Source organism: Hyperolius riggenbachi, chromosome 7 (assembly GCF_040937935.1).
Source record: "Hyperolius riggenbachi isolate aHypRig1 chromosome 7, aHypRig1.pri, whole genome shotgun sequence".
Classification (NCBI taxonomy): Eukaryota; Metazoa; Chordata; class Amphibia; order Anura; family Hyperoliidae; genus Hyperolius; species Hyperolius riggenbachi.
In genome coordinates, this window is record NC_090652.1 from 25,317,625 (window position 1) to 25,342,942 (window position 25,318).

At 44.3% G+C, this 25,318-nt stretch overlaps 1 protein-coding gene across 1 annotated transcript; it reads left to right on the forward strand.

The window, feature by feature from the left end:
• The first annotated feature begins 6,245 nt into the window (after window positions 1–6,245).
• LOC137525436 (indolethylamine N-methyltransferase-like) lies at window positions 6,246–20,852 on the forward strand. Its single transcript, XM_068246519.1, has 3 exons — window positions 6,246–6,427; window positions 19,115–19,322; window positions 20,394–20,852. Exons 1-3 carry the CDS (start codon window positions 6,277–6,279, stop codon window positions 20,815–20,817), a joined length of 783 nt encoding a protein of 260 aa, XP_068102620.1. The 5' UTR covers window positions 6,246–6,276; the 3' UTR covers window positions 20,818–20,852.
• The last annotated feature ends 4,466 nt before the right edge of the window (window positions 20,853–25,318 follow it).

Here is a 25,318-nt window from a genome sequence, read left to right on the forward strand (position 1 = left end):
CCACCCCACACCATTATTGACCCACTGCCAAACTGGTCATGCTGGAGGATGTTGTAGGCAGCAGAACATTCTCCATGGCATCTACAGACTGTCGCATGTGCTTAGTGTGAACCTGCTTTCATCTGTGAAGAGCACAGGGTGCCAGTGGTGAATTTGCCAATCTTGGTGTTCTCTGGCGAATGCCAAACATCCTGCATGGTGTTGGGCTGTAAACAGTACAACCCCCACCTGTGGGTGTCAGGCCCTCATACCACCTTCATGCAGTCTGTTTCTGAGCTTTTAAGCAGAAACATGCATATTTGTGGCCCGCTGGAGGTCATTTTGCTGGGCTCTGGAAGTGCTCCTCCTGTTTCTCCTTGCACAAAGGCGGAGGTAGCGGTCCTGCTGCTGGGTTGTTGCCCTCTTATGGCCTCCTCCAGGTCTCCTGATGTACTGGCCTATCTCCTGGTAGCACCTCCATGCTCTGGAAACTACGCTGACAGACACAGCAAATGTTCTTGCCACAGTTCACATTGATGTGCCATTCTGGATGAGCTGCTCTACCTGAGCCAATTGTGTGGGTTGTAGACTCCGTCTCTTGCTACCACTAGAGTGAATGCAACGCCAGCATTCATAAGTGACCAAATCATCAACCAGAAAGCATAGGAACTGAGAAGTGGTCTGTGGTCACCACCTGCAGAACCACTCCTCTATTGGGGATGTCTTGCTAATTGCCTATCATTTACACCTGTTGTCTATTCCATTTGCACAACAGCATGTGCAATTAATTGTCAATCAGTTGACAGTTTGAGTTCACAGAAGTGTGGTTGATTTGGAGTTACATTGGCCTCAATTCATAAAAGGCTTTGCAATAAAAAAAAATCTGGGAGGGAAATTACCGCATTCGGTATTTTAGACCTTTGTGTGCTAATTCATAAAGATTTTCACAGCTGCCTTTGAAGTCCGGTAAATTACCGCAGCCCATTGAACGGTACAGCAGAAGTGTGGCAATAACTCTCTTTTGTTACAAGCTGAAATTACGGTTCCTTGCACAGACTTGCAGAGACACGTAAAAGGGAAAGAGGCGCCCTGATGTAATAAAAGCATCTAAAATCAGCTTAAAATCGAAAAGTGATATGAGGTAGCTTACCTCAATGACGAAACCTCTGTAGTTAATACAAGGGATTTTTATTAGCACAGGCAACGCGTTTCGCGGGTCTCAGCCCGCTTCATCAGGCCAGTAAAAGTGCCTACAATAGCAACAAGAACTCCTCAATATACTTGTACATGTATATCAAACATAATAGTAAAAAATGTTCTACCAAGATCATAAATATTGCGTCATATCATATTGATCAAATTTTTAGATGCGTTTTTGTACATACATAATGTTTTTTTATAAATTATTATTATGTAAGAAAGAGTAATACTGGTGATAATCGTTAGCAGTAAAGATACTAATCGCAATAAAGGAGGAAAACTTAATGGGCCTGATTCACAAAGCAGCGCAAACCGTCCAGCACGGGCGCGCCAAAACAGCCAGCATGCGAAGCGCCGCCCGCGGACCCCCGCACGCGCAAAACGCCACGACCCGCGCGATCGCGGACCCCCGCACGCGACCCGCAGCGACCCGCGTGAATCGCGGCAAACCGCGAGCGCAAAAGCCCGCAACCACGCGAACCACGGCACCCCGCGCGCGCAAAAGCCCGCGAACGGCACCCCACACGCCAACCGCCCAGCACACCCACGCCAAACAGCCCGCACCGCCCCGCGAACCAGGGAGTAAATTCAATAATAATTATAATAATAGTCGCTGCTTTATAAAAATAAATAATAAGTATCAACATTGTTGGTAATATTAAGAATCCATAGTAAAAGTATATCGCTCATAAAATCATAATATAAATTTGTATAAACACAAATAACAATTAGGACTTGGCCAGCTATTGAATATAAATATACATATAAGTCAAACTAAGGTGGTATCTCATAGCTACATAAGCTATTCGATCACAGCGCTAGTTGCTCTTTAAAAAATAGACTGGTCACAAATAGGCTAAAAGAAAAGACACAGTATTTCATTGTGCTAAGTTTGAGTATGGTGGGTGAACAGCAGGGGGAGCGTTAGGTGGTCTGAAGGAATGAGAGTCAGAGCACTTACCAAATAGAAAAGATCATCTAGCATAGGGAGCCTCTGTAGGGGGCTCTGCAGAGCTGTCTTAAAGTGGACCTGAACTGTAAATTTCAAAAAAAACCATTGGAATCCTTTTTAAAATTCATAGTCAAAAAACTGTGCAATATATGATAAAAACACGTGAATAAAACTTATAATATAAATAATTGAATTCATCCCCTCCCACCTATGACGTTGGCTGCCACGGCAATGACTTGATAACTCCCCGGCAGGCTTGTAGAGAATGCTGGGAAATCTTGTACGACAGCTAAATGCCACCTACTATGTAATGTGCTCGCGAGAGTTCTTGCAGGCATGTTTGTTTACTATGTACGTCCTCAGCATCTCCTCGGAAGGCAGAAGGGGAAATGACAGGCAGAGCGGACTCCGTGTAGCAGACAGCGGAGGGACGAGAGAGCTGATTAGAGGAGTGGAGAGGAGGGGGAGAGAGCTGTTGGAGGAGGGATGGCAGACATCGGAGGGAAGGAGACAGGAGAGAGCCTAGCAGAGTAGATGGTGGAGGGGGAGGAGAGGCTGGGAAGCAGAGTAGAGGGACAGTGCTCAACAAAGAGCCCAGCAGACTCACGCCTGAGTGCAGAGGAGGGTCCCCCCCTCCTCCTCCCTGCACAGCACAGAGCCCAGCAGACGAAGGAAGGGGGAGAAGGGGCCTGCATCAGCTAATACAGCAAAGAGATGTGCTGTCAGACTCAGCACTCTCCCGTAGGTAGGTTGCAGCAGGCAGGGGGAATCCCCTCTGGCATCATCCAGCCACCCTGGTCTCCCCTATAGATATCACTGCAGAGGGAATCCCTAAATTAAAACTGTGAAGCTCTGACCTTTATAGCTGCAGCACAGTGATGTATGCCCTCTGTAGCTGCTGCATGCTCTCTGCTCCGTGAAGTAGAACATTGTGCACAGAGTGTACTCTTTCATCAGATGCACAGTGATGTGCTGCAGCTTCAGAGGTGACATCAGTTTGAAGACCCAGTAGCTGTATCAGGATGTCTCTACTTCCTGGAGCAAAAAGAGTGCAGCGGCTACAGAGGGCACAACAGTGATGTATGACTATCATATATCACGCTGCAGCTTCACAGGTCAGAGCTTCAGAGTGTCAATTTAGGGGATTCCCTCTGCAGCGCTACCTATAGGGGAGACCAGGGTGGATCACATAAGAGGGGATTCCCCCTGCCTACCACGCTACCTACAGGAGAAGGGGGGCGGGGGTTGGTTGACATAAGAGGGGATTTGCTAACTAGGGTAGATCAGGGCAGCTGGAAGCTTGAGAAAATCAGCTGAAACAGCTTACTTTACATGTGAACTGGTGCCAGTACAGTGCAGCAGCCTTACAGTGTCAGTGTCCTGTGACAGCCTGGGCAACTGCTGATGACATCATGACACAGGGCTGTAAATCTCGTTCAGTGGGCGTGAATGGGACAACTGTAACACCGCCCAGGGAATCTGACTGCACCTCCCATGGAGTGAGAGCTGCAAGATGGAGCCTGCCAGTCTCAAAAAAAACCTTTTACTCAAAGTTGAATTGCGCAAATATATATTTTTTTATATTGCATGTGACAAGTGTTTTCTATCTAATAATTAATTACTAAGGGATAAAGAGTCTCAATTTAGTGATATTTTTTTAGTTCAGTTCCTCTTTAAATAACTTCTGTAATGTCTGAACAGCATGCTTGCTGAAAAAGGGGCGGTACCGGAAGTTATTGATGACATCATCACACAAAGGGCCGCCCACCGGAAGTACTGGCGGCACCATTTTGGTTCTGGGCGACGTATAGGGAAAGGCTATTGAATGCCAGCACTTTGCTGATTTAATAGAGAACATCCAGATGCTGGGGGAAAAAAGTTTTAGTAAATGGACACTAGATGGCAGCAGTGTTAACAATTCTTCAGTATAGATAGTGCTGGAGATTTGTGCTTGTTATAAAAGCTTCTTTAAACATAGGTGATTGTTGGTAATAGGTGGCTTATAGTGAATTCTCAAGGTTGGTCTGAACTTCACTATCTCAGTTGGAACCAATTTTACTAATTACATTATATTAATAGTACTAAAATAGTGAATAATAATTATTATGCTAAATTATTACAAAATGCTATAAGTGCATATTGTTGGTATCAGGTGGGGTATCATAATTTGCTCATAAATTTATTAAGAAGTGTGCATGAAATAATATTTTTAGTTATGAAAAATGATTAAAAAATGATGAGACTTGCAGAGACTTCGGCTCCCTGCACAGATGACTCACACAGACTTCGGCTCCCTGCACAGATGACTCACACAGACTTCGGCTCCCTGCACAGATGACTCACACAGACTTTGGCTTCCTGCACAGACTTGCAGAGACTTCGGCTCCCTGCACAGATGACTCACACAGACTTCAGGTCCCTGCACAGATGACTCACACAGACTTCGGCTCCCTGTACAGATGACTCACACAGACTTCGGCTCTCTGTACAGATGACTCACACAGACTTTGGCTCCCTGCACAGATGACTCACACAGACTTCGGCTCCCTGCACGGACGAGACTCACACAGAATTCGGCTCCCTGCACAGATGACTCACACAGACTTCGGTTACCTGCACAGACTTTTGGCTCCCTGCACTTTGCATTGTTAAGACCTCACCAGAGGTGTCTGTAACTTGTTAAGACCTCACCAGAGATGTCGATAATTATTGTCCACCTTACCGCTTGTTGAAGGCTTTATGAATTGACATTTGCTGACAATTTACTGACATTTGTTAGAGGTAACTACAGCCAAGTCGGTAATTTACCTCATTGCTCAGTAATTTCAGTTTTTCATGTGGTGTAACAATCAGTAAGGAGGCAGCTGCGGGCAACCTTGCCACTGCCGCAGCTGCCTCCGTTCCTATGCCCAGTGTTTCTCCCGTGCCTCCGGCGTCTAGCACGCCGAGGATGAATTTGTCAGCCGCTCATAGGGTCGCATTGTCGCGTGCGCGCGCGCGCAGACAGGACCTTTATGCTGGGACGAGGCACATCAGCTGACCGGCGGGTCGGCTGATGTCAGAGGAGACGTCCGCCGTCTCTCATTGGCGGAGAGTTGTTGGGCGTGCCTGCGGGGTCTCTTCCGCTTCTTGAGCCTCTCGGGTTCACTCGCAACTTGTCTGCTGTTGCGAATATTTTGTGTTAGCGCTCAGACCTTAGTTAGATCCGGTGTGCTTTGATCCGGGAGGAAACCAGGGATTTCACACTAGATAGGATTTATTGTATATCTTATTGATTACCTGTGTTTGACTCTGGCTTGCCTCTGATTCCTCTCTCGTTTACTGACTCTGTACTTCTGCCCATCTGATCCTGCTGCCAACCTGGCCTGTTATATCACCTTCTCTTTGCCTTCTGATTTTGTACTGCATTACCTGTCTGTTGCCGAACTTGCCTGTCTGACCTCGCCTCCTCACCAGAGAGCCCTGATCTCTGGTGAGGACTCCTGTACTGATAGTACCCACCAGCTCCTCTGGTGAGGTATTGTTAAAGCTATCAAGTACTACTGTTGCACCAAGCACTACACTGTCACTGTTATCTCCTGTCGTTTGCTATACTTGCATTATTGGTGATTCTGCAGATCACCACATAATCCGGTATAGTGTCTGTATTATTGGTGATACTGCAGATCACTCAATAATCAGACATCTGTTCTTGCTGACACCAATCGTTACATGCGGTAACAGCCTTTATGAATTGACACTTTGCTAAGTGCTCGGGAAAGTCTGCTGTTTTCAGCATTACCGCATGCTGTAATGCTTTATGAATTGAGACCACTGTGTTGTTTACGTGTTCTTTTTATTTTTTTGAGCAGTATATTTTTTATAGTTGAATGTACACCTAGCATAAATACAAAGGATAAACTATTATTTAGTAGTGAGGCAAATCAGCAATCATTTTCGTTTGACAAGAGGGAGGTTGGTAAACACGGCTCAGTTAGCTGAAACCCCATGACTTGAGACTGAAACAAACAATCCTGGGGAAATATTGAACCACACAGTTTCGGGTGTACTTTCCGGTGCTGTATGACTATAAAGGCAAATAAACATGGAAGTCAAATAAGTAGAGTAGAAAAGAGGAGATCTAAAGTGGAGAAGATCCTTCCAAGATGGATTCTGAACCAAAGAAATTCTACCATAGAGATCCATTTGATAGCGAAGCTTTCCATAAAACATATTTCTCGGACGAGCCAGACATGGTGTTTGGAGATGACTCTATGAAATTTCCTATGATGAATTGTCATTACGTGTTCAGCTCCGGTATGTATATCACAGCAAATAGTCTGTACAGAATAAATACAATAAAACAGTTTTTCCTGTTATTTCAGGTATTTTTCCTGTTTTATCTTCTTAAAGGAATACTGTAGGGGTCGGGGGAAAATGAGTTGAACCTACCCGGGACTTCTAATGGTCCCCCACAGACATCTTGTGCCCCTGCAGCCACTCACAGATTCTCCGGCCCCGCCTCCAGTTCACTTCTGGAATTTCAGACTTTAAAGTCTGAAAACCACTGTGCCTGCGTTGCCGGGTCCTCGCTCCCGCTGATGTCACCAGGAGCGTACTGCGCAGTCCCAGTATGGTCTGTGCCTGCGCAGTATGCTCCTGGTGACATCAGCGCGAGCGAGGACACAGCAACGCAGGCACAGTGGTTTTCAGACTTTACCGTCTGAAATTCCAGAAGTGAATCGGAGGCGGGACCGGAGCATCGGTGAGTGTCTGCGCAGGCACAGGATGTCTGCGGGGGACCATTAGAAGCCCCGGGTAAGTTCAACTAATTTTCCCCCAACCACCCTACAGTATTTCTTTAAGTTTGTATAGATAACCAGGGCCAGATTTATACTTTCTACCACCCAAGGCCCACTATCACCAACCGCCCCTAGACAGACAGCATCTTAAACCACCCCAACATGGCAGGGATTAGATTATATGCTACTCTGAGGACATTTAGAGACATGATGGCAGGGAATAGATTTTACACTCCTCTGAGGGCAGTTAGTGACATGATGGCCGAGATTACATAGTTACATAGTTATTTTGGTTGAAAAAAGACATACGTCCATCGAGTTCAACCAGTATAAAGTACAACACCAGCCTGCTCCCTCATATATCGCTGTTGATCCAGAGGAAGGCGGAAAAACCCTTACAAGGCATGGTCCAATTAGCCCCTAAAGGGAAAAATTCCTTCCCGACTCCAGATGGCAATCAGATAAAATCCTTGGATCAACATCATTAGGCATTACCTAGTAATTGTAGCCATGGATGTCTTTCAACGCAAGGAAAGCATCTAAGCCCCCTTTAAATGCAGGTATAGAGTTTGCCATAACGACTTCCTGTGGCAATGCATTCCACATCTTAATCACTCTTACTGTAAAGAACCCTTTCCTAAATAAATGGCTAAAACGTTTTTCCTCCATGCACAGATCATGTCCTCTAGTCCTTTGAGAAGGCCTAGGGACAAAAAGCTCATCCGCCAAGCTATTATATTGCCCTCTGATGTATTTATACATGTTAATTAGATCCCCTCTAAGGCGTCTTTTCTCTAGACTAAATAAACCCAGTTTATCTAACCTTTCTTGATAAGTGAGACCTTCCATCCCATGTATCAATTTTGTTGCTCGTCTCTGCACCTGCTCTAAAACTGCAATATCTTTTTTGTAATGTGGTGCCCAGAATTGAATTCCATATTCCAGATGTGGCCTTACTAGAGAGTTAAACAGGGGCAATATTATGCTAGCATCTCGAGTTTTTATTTCCCTTTTAATGCATCCCAAAATTTTGTTAGCTTTAGCTGCAGCTGCTTGGCATTGAGTACGATTATTTAACTTGTTGTCAATGAGTACTCCTAAGTCCTTCTCCAAGTTTGATGTCCCCAACTGTATCCCATTTATTTTGTATGGTGCTAGACCATTAGTACGTCCAAAATGCATGACTTTACATTTGTCAACATTGAATTTCATCTGCCATGTATGTGCCCATATAGCCATCCTATCCAGATCCTGTTGCAATATGACACTATCTTCCTGAGAGTTGATGATTCTGCACAATTTTGTATAATCTGCAAAAATAGCAATAATGCTCACTACTGCATCTACTAGGTCATTAATAAATAAATTGAAGTGCACTGGACCCAGAACAGACCCCTGTGGGACCCCACTGCTAACAGTCTCCCATTTTGAGTACGATCCATTGACCACAACTCTTTGTTTTCTGTCCATTAGCCAGTTCCCTATCCATGCACACAGACTCTTCCCCAGTCCTTGCATCCTCAACTTTTGCACCAGACTTTTGTGGGGAACAGTGTCGAAGGCCTTTGCAAAGTCCAAGTATATCACATCTACAGCATTCCCAATATCCATATTAGCATTCACTACCTCATAAAAGCTGAGCATGTTAGTCAAACAGGATCTGTCTTTAGTAAACCCATGTTGATGCTGAGAAATAAGATTATTTTCTACTATGAAGTCATGTATAGTATCTCTTAGTAACCCCTCAAATAGTTTGCATACAACTGATGTTAAGCTTACAGGTCTATAATTTCCTGGATCTGATTTTTTGCCCTTCTTAAATAATGGGAAAACGTGGGCTGTACGCCAATCCACTGGGACTCTGCCAGTTGCAAGAGAGTCACAAAAGATAAGATAAAGGGGTTTATCTATAACGGAACTTAATTCCCTTAGGACCCGAGGATGCATGCCATCCGGGCCAGGTGCCTTGTCTATTTTTAATTTATTTAGTCTTGCCTTCACTTCTTCCTGCGTTAAGTATTTAATATTACAGTTAGAAGATTGAGACTCTTCCACCTCTGTAGTTTGCAACAGCGCTGTTTCTTTTGTGAAGACAGAAGCAAAGAAAGCATTTAATAACTCTGCCTTACCTTGGTCATCCACCATTGAGTTCCCACCCTCATCCTTTAGGAGTCCTATACAGTCAACCTTTCTTTTTTTAGCAAGAAGTTTTAAACCAGGATGATATCATTTATTGGCTAACTAAAAATGAATAAAAATAAGCAAGCTTTCGGCCTTTCAGCCTTCGTCTGGCTTAAAGGCTGAAAGGCCGAAAGCTTGCTTATTTTTATTCATTTTTAGTTAGCCAATAAATGGTATCATCCTGGTTTAAAACTTCTTGCTTTTACTGATGGCTAACACGGTACAATACCCTACTGCTATTTCTTTTTTTAGAGTTAATGTACTTGTAAAACTTTCTTGGGTTAGATTTGATATCCTTAGCGATTTGTTTTTCAGCTTCAATCTTTGCCTGCCTAATTTCTTTTTAACAATTTTTATTGCACTCCTTATAATTGCTTAGTGCAGCCTTATTAGATTGTAAGCTCCTCGGTGAGCGGTGCGTTCAATGAATGACAGGCAGCTCAGAAGTCACTGTACATTCCCATTCACTGCCCCTTCATCCCCAAATTTCAGATCCAGTCATCGGTAGCCATCCACCACTGTGTGCTTACGCTGAGAAGCAGGGCGGTTGTGGACCAGGTCTGTCTGCTAATGTGTGCAGATCGCAGCACAGCATCAGGAATAGCGCGGTCGGGCACTCATTCACCCCTATAAGTGTTCAGCAGGCTAACTGCCAGTGCTAGCCACAGCCTTCCCCTTTCTTTCCTGGTGCCCTAGGCCATGGCCTTTCCTGAAATCTTGCCATGTTGGTAACATCCTGATTGCTGTTTCTGGGTATCATTCAGATAAAATCTTTAACAGCAAATACAGTAAATCAGTTTTATATTTTTTTTTATTTCTTTTTGTTTAATATTCCTGCACAAAGCTACAGTTTGCAGCAAACATGTGAGTTTAAAATGGAGAGAAATTTGATATTGGAGCCTCTTCCCCTAGATCATCATCTCTCACCAGGACCCTCTAAAAACATGCAGCCCCCACTCTGGTACGCCAATGAGGTGGTGGAACTGCGCAGGACTAATATCAGTATTATTACGCACACCTGTGCAGTTGCATGGAATAACTCGTGTTTAGGGATGATCCGAATGCCAATTTTGCATTCTCTGATTGGCCAAATACTTCCAAGTTGACTTGGCATTCTCTGATTGGTCCCTTGCTTCCGAGTTCTGTGACTGGGCTAAAATTACCAACTTGTGATAATTTACTCAAAAATCCGACTCACAATCTCCATTTTGCAATTTCTGAGGAGTCTTTTTTTTTTTTTTGCATTCTCTGATTGGCCAAATACTTCCAAGTTGACTTGGCATTCTCTGATTGGTCCAATGCTTCCAAATTCAGGGATGGGGCTAACATTACCAAGTGGCGGTAATGCAGTATTTTCCGAAATGCAGAAATTACATTTCAACAGAACATGAATGAGTGTCCAGAGCTGGAGAGGTCTCCTGCGCAGTGCAGCCACGCTCATTTACAAATGCCAGTGTTGCCGTGCGCACTCTTTGATTAAGCACTTGTCAAAGGGGTTTAAGGGTACCAAAGCTGGAATGGCAAGGTGGAGGGGGGCAGAGGAAGCCTCTGCATTATCCAGAGCCTTCCTTCTACTAAGGCAAGTACCCATTTAGGGCACTTTTTACCCCAGTATTATTATTTATTGTGTTAACCTCCTTGCCGGTTATCCTGAGCTCAGCTCGGGGTAACCTGCGCAGGAGGATTTCTCAGGCCCCGCTGGGCCGATTTGCATAATTTTTTTTTTTGTAACAAGCAGCTAGCACTGCTTATACAAGTATGAGGCGGTCATAGGAAAGGAGCACACAATCATGTAGACTACACTAGGGAAGGGAGAGGGTACAAGATACATGACCATGTGATATGGGCTGGTTCGGGTAGGTCCAGTTATACAAGTATGAGGCTGTCATAGGAAAGGTGCACACAATCATGTAGAATACACTAGGGAAGGGAGGATACTGCCAATGCCGTTTAATCTAAGAAGAGGGAGGGGAGGTGGACACTGGACACACTAGGTAGGGCTGTTACTGTGGGGTAGGGGGTGGGTTTTGAGGGTTTGCTTGAATGTGTTGAAGGAGGGAGCAAGTCTGATGGGCAGTAGAAGGGAGTTCCTGAGAGTGGGGGCGGCTCTTGAGAAATTTTGCAGACACACATGTGAGTGGGAAATGCATGGGGCAGTTAGGCAAAGGTTGATGGGGGACTGGAGAGGATGGCCTGGTGTATACCTGTGAACAAGCTCAGAGATGTAGGTAGGGCAGGATTTGTGCACAGATGTATAGGCCAGGCATAGGATCTTGTAACTTATCCTGAATTAGTTCACTTTAAAACACATATTCAATATACTTTTCTGCAAAATTTTCTCCCAAGAGATACATTTGTGCATAATCAATTAAAAAATCTTAAAACTGCCAGCAAACAATAACATTCTGGACATAAGTTTAATATTAAATTTTTACCAACTTTTTTGTACTTTTTCAATTGCTAAGTCTTAATAATTTTAGAGAACAGTAATAATTATTTATCTTCTAGAAGAAAACGCAGGACAGGAGAAAAGTTAATTGAATAAGGGATGAGGTTTGATGAATACCCCAATCCTCCTTAAAGGACATACGAAGTAAAAATAAACTGATGGGAAAAACAATTGTATCTATCCTCCTCCTCCTAAAAATGACTTTTTTTTAGATATCCCACAGTTTTACTTTATATATAAATCTAGTTTTTAAATTTTTACTACTTCATTGTGTCTGCTCAATGACACCTTCATTAAAGTATGCCAGAGCTCAAATCTATGAATTATTGACCCCTTTTATCTCTTCCCTGGTCCAGGAAGCCATTTACAGAGAGAAAAATGTTTTATGGCTGTAATTACTTATCAGTGAGGGTTATGCTATAGTCTGACCCAGTCCAACCCGGTCCCGACCCAGACAGAAACTGTCAATAACATGCCTGATGTTTAACTCTTTCAGGCAGAGAAAGAAAAAAAGGAACACAGCATAGTTATTTGTGTGCTTGGTACTATACATACACACGTCTTTCTCATCATGTCACATCACCTCGCTTGTCCTTTAAGCATTATTTGCAAGCATGAGTTACTAATGCCTGTGTTTTTAGTAAAAATTATATTGACTCAGAATTCTCATTTAGTCTGTGTTGTTAAGCCGTGTCCGTGTTGTTTCGATTTTTGACCTCTGGGTTATGGGCCTAGCACACTTCCACTGCACCACTCTGCTGCCACATGGGCAGGGCCGGATTTCTGGAAAGGCCACAAAGGCCACGGCCTAGGGCGATAAAATCAGATAAGATACGAAGGGCGGCATGACTTGGAGAGAGAAGAGGTCATATGTCAACGTAAATCATCTCTTCTGGCCCTGCTCTGCTGAATTCCAGAGTTCCCCAATCCTTGCTTCTCTCTCTCACATTTCCTGATGTGTTATAACAATCATGATCAATCATAACTGTCACCATTCCTCTGTATGATAGGCATACAGATGATGTGAGAAATGCCAGGGATTTACATTACAAAGCAGATAGAACTAAGTTACTCTGAGTTTTAATGCAGGCATTCCCAAACATCAGTGAGGTCTGCTAGTTTCTTCACCTCTTTTACTGCTTTGACACTGACCCAGCAGTTGTAAATTACTTTAACTAATCCTAATTTATGACTCTCTTTTTTTCCCTAGCTAGCAGTGATCATTTGTCTGATTCTGTTAACTCTTTCCTGGCTCCTTTCTGTCCTTCATCTCCTACCATCTATGATAACTTCTTGCTTCCCTTTCATTGCTAAACTGTGACTTTAAAGGACACCTTGTAATGATCTGCTCAGCTGCCTGTGCAGGCAGGCAGCTTTTTGACCATTGTTCAGGTCTGCATTCTGCAGGTCTCTGGAAGAGAGACCTTTTGTCAGTTTTGCAGCCTGCTGCTGCTGAGGAATTTGCATACGTTTGTCATGCAAATTGCCTAGCCACATCCTTTGTAGGCTTGCTCTATATATACGATGTGATATCACAGACCTTTGCTGGTCATAAGGATTTATCCTGTGAAACACTCCTGGAGTGTCAGCCTTGCTTCTTGTTAAAGATTAGCTTAGAGTAATTCCTGGGACTGCACTAGGCAGATTCCCTAGTGCAGTTAGGATTGTATCCTTTGTATTGCCTGTTCTGTCTGTCTGTGGGGTGCTAACCAGAGCAGCGGTTGTTACTGGTAGGCCCTTCTGTTCTATCGTTGCTTACTTGGATCGCACTTCCTCTGACGGTAAGAGCAGTGGATCCAGCTCGCTCTGTTGCTTACTTGGATCGCACTCGCTCTGGCGGAAAGAGCAGTGGATCGTATCTCTCACGTGTTCCTGTTTTCGTGTATCTGTTTTGTCTTGTACGAACGCTTGCTGGAGGCTCGGTGAGGTAACCATTAAGCAAGCGCTCGCGTCCTCTGTTTCATGTTTGTCTGTTAGTGGTTAGTTAGGCGTGCTTGTCTCTGTTGTGCTTATCACGCGGAGACCGCGCATAAACGCGTGCACTGTTGCGAATGAGTGCGGTGCTCGCGTTTAGTTAACGTTTGTTGTTTTCCTTATCATTCTCATTGTATGATTTGCTGTGCCTTTGCTACTCTCATGCTCTGCCTTGCTGTAGCCTTGTGTCACCTCTGGCAATCGCCTCTCTCGCGATTGCGTTCCTACTTCATATCTGCTGTTGTGTGTGCACCATCGCGGGTTGGCGAGTAGTTTGGTGCACACACATACAATCTGTCCCTTTGCTCAATCTCATTCGCAATCGCTTCTCAGGCGATTGCGTTCTCACTCGGTTTCCTTTGTTGTGTGTCCGCCGTCGCAGGTTGGTGGCTAGATTGGTGGACATACATACATTCCTCATCTGTGCTTATTCGGTCTTGTGTCGCTGTTAGCAACCGCCGTCTCCGGCGATTGCCTTCTCACTTTATCTTCCTGGTTGTGTGTTCATCGTCGCAGGGTGGCGACTAGATTGGTGAACACACATACCCTCTGTCGCTTTGATCTCTCTCTTTCAGGGCTATCTTGCCCTGCGTTTCTTCCCTTCGTGCAATTCCTGTCTTGCGTCTGTGGCAGGGTAGAGGAGCTGTTCCTCTGCACTCCACAGCTCCACCTGCCGACAGGAATTTCCCTCTACAGGTGCATTGCACCTTTTGCTGGGTTCCCTCAAATTATACGCTTGTGGAGGATTTCCGCAGTGTCAGCGCACGCCTTGTGCGCTGATCACAGAGAGAATTCCACAATCGTTACACACCTGAGCTGTTACTACCTCTATGCTAGTGTGTATGGTTTGGCATCCTTCTGCTTTCCTGTAGCAGTAGAGCGAGCATTGTACCATCTTAGCCATCAGCGAAAGCAGAAAGTTTTGAATCAGGATGATACCATTTAATTGCTTAAAAGAAAAAGAGAAAGCTTTCTGCTAATAAGCCTTCTTCATATTTTGTTCCCATGTACTGCCAATATGTTAGAGCACACCACCATATGTACATTCAACATTCAAAAGAGATGCATATATTTTTCAGCAAATATACATAAATGTCATTCAGATGCTTTAAAGTGGAGCTGAACTCTTGCACAGGACAGAAGGAAAACAGAGAATGTACCCTGTGTGTATTTAGAGAGCCTGTCTAATTCTCCCTCCTCTGTGTCTAATCACAAATTGTAATTTATCTCTACAATGTGTCACCTGACTTCCACAACAGCTATGCTCATTTGAAAGCACAGGATGTTAAAAATATGTCTGCTTCCATAAAAGCAGGAAGTAGACACACTGCAGATTTATTGCAGGATTTGTATCAGCTGTAACAAAGAAATGTTTATATTTAAAGGTTATGTTGTTGCGTATCTTTTAGAGGAGAGAAGAAGTTCTGAGTTCAGGTCCACTGTAATTACAACAGAACATCCAAACTGGGTCCTGACAGAATGTTTGCTACTTACCTGTTCTCTGTTTTGGATGGGCTTCTCTCCATTGCACTGCCCTGCCCCCTGTTTGTGGCTCCGACTGCAGCCAGTCGCACAGCCAGTCGCACAGAGCAAAGAAGCAGCGCATGCTCTGGCCACTCGCGCTCCCTGTAATTTCTCGCTCCTGCCCATGGCCGGTACAGTGTTATGCATTCTTGACAAGTACCAGTCATACATCAGCGTCATTTCTCAAGTATGCATGCCCAGAACACTATCGGCTGCTGTGCGCATTCGGGCAGTAGCGCAAATTACAGGAATTATTTGTTGACTGGGGGGCAGAGCAGCACAACTGAAATGAGCCCATTCAAACCAGTGATTGCTAGTCAGAGTGTTGGACAAAATATTTTTTTTGGGGGGGGGGGGGGGGGGGGGCACTTGGTGACAGCAGGCCTAGGGCACTGGAAAGTACAAATCCGGCCCTGCACACGGGGAATGCTTTGTTGTATGAAAAAGTGGCGTTAAACTTCTTGGAGCAGACTTACTTCCTCCCTCCAAAAGACACACATACATCCCCATAAAATCATTTAGCAGCAACAGCTAGTCTCTGTGGCACAACTGATTAGTGCATTTGGCTGTTAACCAAAAGGTTGGTGGTTCAAGCCCACCCAGGGATGGCTTTGTGTTTGGTGAAGGGAACTAGTGTACCCTTCTTAAACTTGAAGATTGTATACAAATGGAAGCAGACTGCAGAGTGGCGCAGTGGAAGTGTGCTGGGCCCATAACCCAGAGGTTGATGGATCAGAACCATCCTCTGCTAGGTATGATTTCATTTTTGCACCTCGCTTTATCGCATGGGCAAAAACGGTTTCCATAGCCCTGTAAGAGAAAGTGTTATAAGGGCCCTGCCGTAACATAGATAATACAGTAGCTAAGACTATTCCTGGGCTTTTCTTGTGGTTGAAGAGATGAGTGAACTGTGACACCACACTTAAAAAAAAAACACAGCAAACAGAGAAGCTTCCCCATATTGGAGCATTGGATTTGGTAAAGTCTTAAGCCAATGTGTTGACTCACCACACAGCCCTGCACCCAGCATGTGTCTCGTATGACTGTCTATATGATCACTCACCACACAGCCCTGCACCCAGCATGTGTCTCGTATGACTGTCTATAGGATCACTCACCACACAGCCCTGCACCCGGCATGTGTCTCGTATGACTGTCTATATGATCACTCACCACACAGCGCTGCACCCAGCATGTGTCTCGTATGACTGTCTATAAGTAAGCTTTAGGTTAGCAGGAATGGTTGCATGGCCACCTAGCTTTTCATCCTCCCCACCCTTGCCCTGGAATCTTCCAGACTTCAAAGTGATGTCCTTTGCTGTGTGTGTGGTTGTTGGTATAGTGGTGTACATAGCCGCCCTCCCAGCAGTGGACCTGGGTTCAATTCCCAGCCAAGGTATGTGAGCTTGCTTTTGACATACTACAAATCCCTGCAAGACGAGAGAGAGGCTGTGATGGTGGTGGTAGTAGTATGTTTTTAGCTTCTAAAACGGTATAAGAAGCCTTGAAAAAGACCAATTCCGGTTTTCAATTCGGTTTTTCGAATCCGGACGGATACTGGGGTCGGATATCCGAATTCAGTTTGGGTATAAAAATGTCAAATTCGGATATCCGACCCGGATCGGATATCTGGATATCCGGATCCGAATGAGTCCAAGATAGTGAAAAGTGGTATCCGAGCATCCCTGCTGGGGAGATGTGTGAGCTGCGGGGGTATGGGCTAGGAGTCTGGCTGCAGCATTCTGTACTAGTTGTAAGGTAGAAAAGTACAGCCGGCACCATCCAGTAGTATCATGCTCTTTTATTGATAATGCATAGCAGTCACAGAAAACGACGTTTCGTGGGGCAGCCCCTTTCTCAAGTTGGTGACAGCCTGAATGAGTTACAACAAGATACACAATATATACCCCCACCCAAATTAAAAATAGCCAATCCTGGGCTGTGAATAGTAACATAGCGTCAGTCTCCCCCGGCAAGGCACCGCCCACCGCAGCGTGACCATGGAAACATCCATACAGGGAGCGGGATCCACCCACCCGAGCCACAATGTAAACACACCAACGTGCAGCATCAAGAAACCCAGTAATAGAGGAAGAGAAGCATCAGTGTCAACATAATGTGACTAGCAATGTGATAAACATTAAATAATTGCACGCTTGTGGGCAGATGGCGTCGCCTTTATTTTTTAATTTTTTAATTATTTAATGGTGGGCGGTGCCTTGCTGGGGGAGGCTGACGCTATGGCGTGTGATATGCGCTGCTTCATCTGCGCTTCACGCTGGCCTATGCGTCTCGCCTCTTCCGGCTCCGTGGTCATGTGACCACGTGACGCCGTGCTGCCGTGTCGGACCAATGCGCACGTCTCCTTCTCCCTATGGGGTGGGGGGCGGGCTCAGATGGCGGCTTCCATCGTGGTGAGCGGTAGGACTCATCTGTAGCTGCAGTGTTTACACAGGTAAGGTGCCCCAGAGTACCATTGGCCCCCCCTGTTATACCTGTTCTCTGTCAGGTCCGCACTGTGTCCTGACATCCCTGATTGGCTGTTACTGTTCACAGCCCAGGATTGGCTATTTTGAATTTGGGTGGGGGTATATATTGTGTATCTTGTTGTAACTCATTCAGGCTGTCACCAACTTGAGAAAGGGGCTGCCCCACGAAACGTCGTTTTCTGTGACTGCTATGCATTATCAATAAAAGAGCATGATACTACTGGATTGTGCCAGCTGTACTTTTCTACATTGAACATCCGACTGGTGACCGGATAGCCAGGGCACATCCTTCTTGTCTCATTGGACGGTGTGCTGCCTCTCATATACTGTACTAGTTGTAAGGGGTGCAGAACCTTATCCAGGGATCTGATGAATAGGGCATTCCAGTACTGGGGGAGATGTGTGAGCTGCGGGGGGCACTGGCTAGGAGTCTGGCTGCTGCATTTTATACTAGTTGTACGAGGTGCAGAACCTTATCCAGGGATCTGATGAATAGGGCATTGCAGTGCTGGGGAGGTGTGTGAGCTGCGGGGGGCATTGGTTAGGCTCCTGGCTCCTGCATTCTGTACTAGTTGTAAACTGTGCAGAACTTTATCCAGGGATCCGATGAATAGGGCATTGCAGAAGTCCAGGTGGGAGGAAACAAATGCATGAACTAGAGTAGATAGGTCTCCAGCTGGGATAAGGTGTTTAATTCTTACTATCAGGGATGCTTGGATACCCCTTTTTAATATCTGAATTGATTCGGATACCAAGATATCCAGATACGAATTGGATATCCGAATCCGAACATTTCGGAATCCAAATAGAATCAGACAGGGATGCTCATCTGGATTTCGGATATCCGGGTAACCCGGACATCCAAACTTTTTAGCGATATCCGACTGGATTCGGATTCCGGATACCTGGGCTGAAATCCGCATAGCACTATACGGATATTTGCCCACATACCCGGATATCCGCGGATATCCACAGATATCCGGATCCGATTAATGCAATTTCCATCCGACAGAAAAATATTCACCACCACCACCTCCCTCTCTCGGATGAAGACAAGAGAGAGAGAGGGGTGGTGGCGTTGGTGTTGTTTTTAGCTTCAAAAATGTTTTGGAAGCATTTTAAAGACCACTTCTGGTTTTCAATCTGGATATCCAAATCTGGATATTGGGTTCAGATATCCGATTCTACTCGGATATCCAAAAGTTTGGATTCGGATCTGGATATCTGGGTATCTGGATCCGAATCTATTCGGATTTTAAAAACTGGTATCCGAGCACCCCTGGAATCGGATACCTGAACCCATTATCCGAGAAATCCGAATTGATTCGGATATCCAGATAGAAAACCGGAAGTGGCCGTTAAATAGCTTAAATTGCTTCCAAATCTCAATCCCCCCCCCCCCCCCTCCCCTCTCTCTCTCTCTTTATACTGCATGACAATTCCCCCAATTGCTAATTTGAAGTAGGGAGACTTTTGGACTTTATCCATCATGTGTGGTCCACCTAACACTAACATCTCTACTACTTTAACATCTTCATGTCTGTAGTAATTTACTTTTTTTGTCCTTTTTGTCACAACCCTGCAGGTTTTGTGAAGGGAGATGTTTTGATTGATCTCAGTTCTGCTTCCCTCATCCATCATCTCTATTCAGCGTGTGATGTCTTCAAGGACATAATTATACTGAAAGTCAATGATAACTGTAAAATGGAGACAAGCAAATGGAAGGATTCTCAAAGTGGAGCTTATAGTTGGAAGCATGCATCAAACCATGCCAATAAGCTAGCAGGAAAAAGGTGTGGTGCCTTGTAAATTACATATAAAGTAAATGATATCTAAGAAGGAACAAAAATACTTTATATGCCTTTCTTTAGTTTCATTTGAGCAGGGCTAGATTTAAGCCAAGGCCACATAGGCATTTAAGTTGTGTTAGATGTGGAAGAAGCAGGGTCCTCCAACCTCCAACAGCACAGAGGATTTAATGGGAGGAGAGTTAGGTGGTGGAAGAAGCATTGTGAGGTGAAACATTAAGTGACATCCAAAGCAGAGTGCAGAAGGATCAGGCCACACCGGGTGTCACCAAGGAAGGGGTCACACCCCGGCAGAAGCAATCGAGGTTTCAGCCGGCAGAACCACTTAGTATTAGGGAGTCTGGAGATGGTGTAGACATCATTTCTCTCTCCCTCTCCATGAGCTCCCTTCTCTGTCTCCCTGCCGAGAAGTTGGAGTAGTGCAGCTTATGAGTGAATCTCACCTGATCCTAATGTGCCCATGCTTCTTGGCAGCCGGCTGCTCTCTGCCCACCCGATCTTTGCATGTTGCATGTAATTAGGTGCAACGTGCAGAGATTGGGGGGGCATAGAGCAACCAACGGATGAGGGGCATGGACAGGACATGGACAGGATCAGGTGAGATTCATTCAAGGTGGCCCTGCTGCACCCTGTAGTGCTGGGGGACACAGGAGGGGGCCATGTAAAGAGTTGGAGGAATGATGTCAGCCCCCTCCCCGCATTGTACCAGTAGACCACCAGGCAAGCTATATGGGGATGGGGGAGTACCACCATACCACAAGATATGCCACATCGGGGGTACCACTAGACCACCAGGAATGCCACATGGGGTGGGAAACCACTATGGCACCTCCCGTCCACCCACTTAAAAAAAATTATATGGGGTTGTCTATAAATATTCAGCACCAGGAATCAAAAACCCTAGGTACGCTACTAAGTGAGGTCCAAGATGCAAAGGATAGGGCAGTGCCAAGTTAAGTTTAGAAATTATGTCCTCAGTTTTGCAGTGTTGTACAATTATCTCAAAGCCTTTGTTTTACATAAATATATTTTTATTATTATTTTTTTCCCCCACAGTGACCAATTTCAGGACAAGGATGAGCAACTAAAGATGGCCATAAGTCAGATCTTACCATGTGACTTTAAAAATGAAGATATCACTTATCCTGTTGAGCTTCCACTTGCCGACTGCATCACCAGCATATATCTAATGAATGCCATCAACAAAGATGAGGATGAATGTATGAGGAACCTGGAAAAAATGTCAAAGCTGCTGAAGCCTGGAGGCCACATGATACTGGTTGGGATATTAAATATGTCTTATTATACGGTCGGAGAAGAGAAGTATCATTCTTTCAAGTTTGATGAAAGTTTTATGAAAAATGCCCTCAGCAAGCAGGGCTATGTTATTGATTATTGTGCCGTGCAGAGGAGGAGGAGTGACAGCAAAATACTTGATTATGGAGGTGTTATGTTTATCACAGCTTGCAAGACCAAGTAGGTTGAGATAGCTGCAAGCCTTTACCCCTAAACTTGTGCTGGTGTGATGTCAAACATAAATATCTAATAAAGAGCATGACTTACCATGGAAGAATTTTTACCGGTAGTTTTTTTTTTGTTTGTTTGTTTTATGTTTGTTTTTTATAAAACTATTAAATACATGGCCAATGCTCACAGCACAGGTTGTGTTTTGCAGTGGGTCAGTAAGAGAGCTGTATGGATGTAAATGATGTTTGAGGAAGGGGAGCATGTGGGAAATTTGGATTTTTAAAGATCTAGTATGGGGGTGCAGAGCGAAGCAAGGAAAACATTAAAATGATGGTGTACCTGTCACATGGAAAGAGGTGGCCACACTCCTTACCGCTGCTGAGTTAGTCACTTTTCATTGACCTGAGGAAGCAGGCCATTACCCGTGAAACGTGTTGTCTTTGTTGTGCATCATTAAAATAACTTATTCTTTGCGATTTGTTCATTGATGGAGGTAAGATCTAATTACCCCTATAGTATATGATTTGAAGTTAAGAGATATTTGGGCACCTCCTACACTTTTTTTTAGCTACCTGTGAACATGAATGCAGGGGGCAGAACATAGACTGACAAAAGGTGAGGGAAGCATGGCCAACAACAATTGGGTTGGCATCTTTTTCATGAGGTACTGTATCAGCACCTTTATTACGTTTGTTTAGGGCAAAGGTGTTCGGAGGAAGAAGTACAGCTTGGAGTGCAGTGGCTAGTGGTGGCGAAACAGGTAGGTCAATTCTCTCCTACCCCTCCTCACACACAGGCAGGTACAGTTTTGCTTTCATCCCTGATGATCGCATGTGTTGTGGGTTCTTTTTTCTAGAGCACAGCCCAGAGAACTGGTCAGCATAGTAGGGTAAATGGATGTAGGCTGGGGAAAAGGATCTACAAATTCAAAAGATTAACAATTTACAGGAGGTTCACCTTTCAACATGACAAATAGAAATTTCCCTTCTTAAAAAAAAGGAAGTATTTGGGATTATTAAGGTTGGCGTGAGCACCTGAGGTTTCCCACCATGCATCACTGCTGAAAATGCAAATCAACCCTTTGTTGTCTGGGAAAACTAAACACACCTCCAGAACCGCTGAAATGCAATGCTGTGTCAGCGTGTTAATTGTACAGAGCCACCCTGATCTAACAAGCATACAGACTGTTTCAGACTGGTTGGCCCCCATCACTAGTTCATTAAAGGATACCAAACCGAAAGGCTCTGGTAAAAATGATTGCTGCATTGTACTGGTTGAACTCGATGGACGTATGTCTTTTTTCAACCAAAATAACTATGTAACTGTGTAGGGGGTAAAAAGCACATACCGGCCACTCCTTCTGGCCCCCTCCATCTGTCTCTACTAAACCAAGCGTCACATGATTGGTTTAGTGGAGCGCACATGCAGCACGGAGGAGACGGAGGGGTTAGCGTGCTTATGAGCCTATCACTATGCGTCGGCCAGAAGCAAAGAGGGAAGGACATACTGTGCACACAGTAAAGGTCAACAAAGTCGCCGGGACACCGACATCTATACAGTAAGAACGGCGGCAGACAGAGGGGGCCAGGAAGAGCGTCCAGTATGTGCTTTTGCCCCCTACACAGTGCATCTACCATTTTTACCAGAGCCTTTGGGTTTTGGTATTCTGTAATCCATACCATGCACTGGTGAGGACCAACCAGTCTGAAACATGCTGTATGCATGTTGGATTGGTTTGGCTCTGTACAATTAACAAGCTGACACATCATTGCATTCCAGTGGTTCTGGAGGTGTGTTTAGTTTTTCAGGGACAACAAAGGGATGCATTGCATAGTCAGCAGTGATGTATTGTGGGGCACCCCAGAAGCTCACTCCAACCTGAATAGTCACAAATACCTTCTGATTTAAGAAGGCACATTTCTGTTTTGCTTACCATTTTAGTAAGAAGGCTTTTTGACCTTTTTTTTAGCCTCTTACACACTCCTAGGAGTTCTGGTTCACCATGAGCTTGCTTGGTAATCTGTAACTTCCAACATGACAATGACCTCAGTTCACTAAGCTTTATCAAACACTTTATCAAACATTTGATAATTTACCTCATAGGTAAAATCTAATTTTGAATTCACTAAGGCGTTATAGATTTATTGAACGTTTTATCGATTAAATACATAACACCTTGGTGAATTCAAAATTAGATTTTACCCATGAGGTAAATTATCCAACGTTTGATAAAGCTTAGTGAATTGAGGCCAATGACACAAATACACAATAAAATTAATGTTTGATGGAGAAAAAAAGATGAATGCAGTGATGTTCAATAGGGTTTAAGTCACAGCCTAGACTTAAAGCTTATTGAATATTGGTAGAAGGACTTGAATAGTGCAGTCCTCCAATGGACACCATTTAGACTAGCTGGGTTTGAACAGTTCTGAAAATAGTCTACATGTGCAAAGTTTGTAGGTCAGCATCTTTACAGATGGATAAAACAAAGAAAAAAAAGAGTTGGAAAAATCACTGTGCGTGTGTGCGTGTGTGCGTGTGTGTGATGTGTGTGTGATGTGTGTGTGTGTGGTGTGTGCGTGTGTGCGGGTGTGTGTTTGTGGTGTGCGTGTGTGCGTGTGTGCGTGTGTGCGTGTGTGCGTGTGTGCGTGTGTGTGGTGTGTGTGGTGTGTGTGGTGTGTGGGGTGTGTGGGGTGTGTGTGGTGTGTGTGGTGTGTGGGGTGTGTGTGGTGTGTGGGGTGTGTGGGGTGTGTGGGGTGTGTGGGGTGGGTGTGTGTGGGTGTGTGTCTAAACTGTCTTCATTCCAGGCAGAAAAAATGTGAACATGAAGGGAGTGATTCTTTTTCTACCCCCACTCTAACTGATCCATCTCATACATTAACCAAACATTAATCTTTTCCTGACCATTGTATCTTATATCTACCCCCCTGGAAACTTCACTTCAGCACCAGGGGTGTACATACACGTACTTGTTTATTTACCTCGCCACTCCCAATCCCTGGCATTCGTTTTCATCAAAACCCCCCTTCAGTGATCAGAGAATGGGAACAGCTTGTTCCTAAACCCGATCACAGAGCCTGCGGTGAATGAGAGCTTGCGTCAGCAAGATGCCAGCATTTGATTAACAAAGTATAGGCTAACAGTTACACTCACTACTTCCATGTGCTGTTTACAGTATGTGGCAATAAAGTGTAGCACTATCTTGTGGCTAAAAAGTAAAAATGCATCCATACCTAATTATATAAAGAAATACATGCATATTTATTAATTTTTTACCTCTTACACCCCTACCCTATAGTTATTAAAATTAAGCACATGTAAAAAAAAATGAAAAAAATTACACTATTTAAAAACAACATAATTACATAAATCATTACTTAATGGACTTTTTGTAATGTGTATGTCATGAGGGTACATTACTGTTAATTTTGCAAATAAAGGCTTGTAGTTATTAATACAGTATAGTATTAAAAAAGCACTAAACTGAAAAAATACACCTTTATTTCCAGATAAAATATTATCACCATACATTGTACTAGAGACACAATTTAAGAAGATTAGTAGTTGGGGGCCCCACAGATTTGGGCCCCCCTGCAATCATAGGGGGCTGCTCCCCTCTAATTATGCCCCCAGATTTGTGTTTGTCCATGGTTAGCAACATGTGGAGAAGCAAAGACATAAATTCCACTCAGAAATTACCACTTTTTCTTTGTTTTTTCTTCATAAGTAGGTTGCCTGAAACATGTCACTCTTGTGTAAACAGGCTTTCATTTTAATGTCTAAGTTACCTGTAAGATTACGTATATGACAATAGTGGCATTGTTTCTGGAAAGTATTTCCTAGCATCTGATGCTTTTTCCTGGTCTCCTCTTATGGAACTTTTGTAAAGAGTGTTGCTCTTCATGTTAGTGTAAATGTGAAATTCTCCCGGAATGTCACCTATTTGAATGGTGAAGCTCAAACCCAAACTAGAGTGATTCAGTAATGCCCTTGCCTCTGTAACAGTCAATCAGTGGCTGAGAATGAGCTGTGACTAGGTATAAAGGTGGTCTGCAGGCCTTAGGTATAGAGAGTCCTAGGGCCATATGAAATTAACTATTTCATCTGAGTTTTCTTCTAGGAGATCATTTTTCATCTTCTATTTAGAATAACTTTTCAGCACTTTGCAATTGAAAAAATATGAAAAGTAAGTGAAAAATTACTATCAAAATTATTTTGAGTATTGTATATTCTGGCATATAAGGCTACTTTTTAACCTTTGAAAATCTTCTGCAAAGTCAGGGGTCGTCTTATACACTGGGTGTCATTGATGCTGTGTGATACGCCCTATCCTGTTACCGACTCTCAGATCTCGCTGCTGAGGGCTGCAGTGAAGCGGTGCAGGCACACATGTGCGAGATCTGAGAGGCAGACAAAGAGGTAAATGGGATACAAGGGCGGGCCAGAAGGGTGGAAGAGGCGTGTTTTATGGGCACAGCGCAATCTATTCTTCCATACCGCTCTGACAAGGACAA